Source organism: Buceros rhinoceros, unplaced genomic scaffold (genome assembly GCF_000710305.1).
Source record: "Buceros rhinoceros silvestris isolate BGI_N320 unplaced genomic scaffold, ASM71030v1 scaffold33589, whole genome shotgun sequence".
NCBI lineage: Eukaryota > Metazoa > Chordata > Aves > Bucerotiformes > Bucerotidae > Buceros > Buceros rhinoceros.
In genome coordinates this window covers 939-2757 of record NW_010433800.1, presented here as the reverse complement: position 1 = coordinate 2757, position 1819 = coordinate 939, and the positions used below count along the sequence as shown (strand labels likewise).

Genomic DNA, 1819 nt, shown 5'->3' with positions numbered 1-1819 from the left:
GCCCACCTCGTCCGGATGCAGGAAGCCTCCACAGCATTGATCAGCAGTGAGCGAAAGCCACCGCTCTCCAGGAAGTGCAGGGCATGGATGGTGGCTCCGCCGGGCGAGCAGACGTTGTCCTTCAGCTGACCGGGATGCTGCTCAGACTCTAACAGCATTTTGGCAGCACCCTGTAGCGAGGAAGAGAAACCAGTTACCAGAGCTCCAGCTGAGGAACCGGCTGTCAAACTCTGCTGATTCGCACTGCGCAGAGCAGCAACTAACGCTCTGAGGAACCGGCTGTCAAACTCTGCTGCTTCGCACTGCGCAGAGCAGCACCTAACGCTCACAGTGGACAGAACTGGGCTCCTGCCCCAGAGCCACCGGCAGGCTGCCCAACGCTTTTCAGAGCAGAAAAAGCCTGCAGAGGAGCTGTGGTTCCCCAGGCCCCGGCTCCCACACCACCATCAGTGCCAGCAGATTGCTGCAGGCACCTCCCACATCCCCTCACCGGGAACCTGCCTGCAGTCAAACCAAACATGTCTTTTAAGTAGATTCAGTAAGAGGACTGAGATCATTTCAAACCGCCGTGTGCAGAATGCTCTCCTTGGAGCAGCCACAGACTAAGACGTGCCCTGGAGGAGGAAATACTGACCAGCAACGCCTGTGCTCCGAGCCGAACAGCCAGCCGGCGGGGAAGCCCCATTTTCACTCCCCCATCTGCCAGAGCATCCAGGGCCGTGAACGCCTGAGACCAGAGAGAGGAAGAAGGTGACTGAAAGGCTCTACTCTAAGCCTGGCAGTTGTAGTGAGGAGAGAATCCAGGATCACACCGTGGCCTACGCAGCTGACAGAAGCCTCCCCCTTGACGGCACAGGTGCCACACCAGGCTGCCCTCCCGCTAGTTCCAGCTCGGAGTGGGGGGAACGGGAGAAATTCAGCTTCTGGGTCATACTAACTACAGGCCGACGTTTTGCAACGTGGGCAGGTGGACACTGCACGCTGGCTATGGACTTCACACCCACCTGACTGGTGTGGAGTTCTGTTGTTGACCCATACTGGTTATAAACTGGATTCCTGGATTACATGTCCCATCGTAAATGTGAGTGTGAGAAAAATAAGACATGACAAGCCAAAGTTGCACAGACTTCCACCGCACGTAAAGCCTACTGCTCTCCCCGGGACTGTCACAAGTGAGGAAGCAGCACATACATACGCGGGGCCACTGCCACTGAGCCCCGTTACGGCATCTATCAGGTCCTCTTCCACCTCGGTGCAGAAGCCCACACTGGCCATCAGCTGTTCCAAGAGCTTCCCATCCTCCACATCCGCATGCGTGCCCGTGGCATAGACCGTAGCACCTTCCCGGACAATCACCGGGGTGTTGGTCATGCACCGGATCACTTTTGGGGTGGGGCAGAAGGTAGAGAGTTTCTGAGGGGAGAAAATTATTGGAGAAAATAAAAAAAAAACAAGGAAAGAAAAGAGAAAAATGAGCTTTAGTGCACACTTGGCATACCAAACAGGCTGCCTAGGAAAGGACTTCCCAGGGCAAAGACCACCACGAGCAGAGCAAGAAGAGGCACTCCTGTATCTGCCTGCTCTGAGCCAAAGCGGCCAAAACCTACAGACAAAGCCTTTGGCGGCGGCAGCAGCAGCAAAGAGCAGCTGGGCAGAGCTGCTGCTGGGAACGCCCTGAGCGCCTCCTTCCACGCTGGCTCCCGAGTGTCCGAAACAGCCCGGGCAGACACTGTGCCCAAAGCCAGCAGAAACCCTGGGCAGGTGACCTGCCTCTGTTGAGAGCAAAAGAGCGGGCAGCACCTCGGGCAAGACAAGAGCT

At 56.7% G+C, this 1819-nt stretch overlaps 1 protein-coding gene across 1 annotated transcript in view; it reads right to left on the bottom strand.

The window, feature by feature from the left end:
* Nucleotides 1-6: 6 nt before the first annotated feature.
* The window catches only part of LOC104500576 (pyrroline-5-carboxylate reductase 2), a gene marked incomplete at both ends in the record, with an annotated part of 2745 nt that continues 932 nt past the window's right edge, over nt 7-1819 (bottom strand). The window contains 3 exons of the mRNA XM_010144241.1: nt 7-170; nt 635-727; nt 1192-1413. Of these exons, the coding sequence (XP_010142543.1) occupies nt 7-170; nt 635-727; nt 1192-1413 (479 nt within the window). The remainder of the gene's footprint in view (nt 171-634; nt 728-1191; nt 1414-1819) is intronic.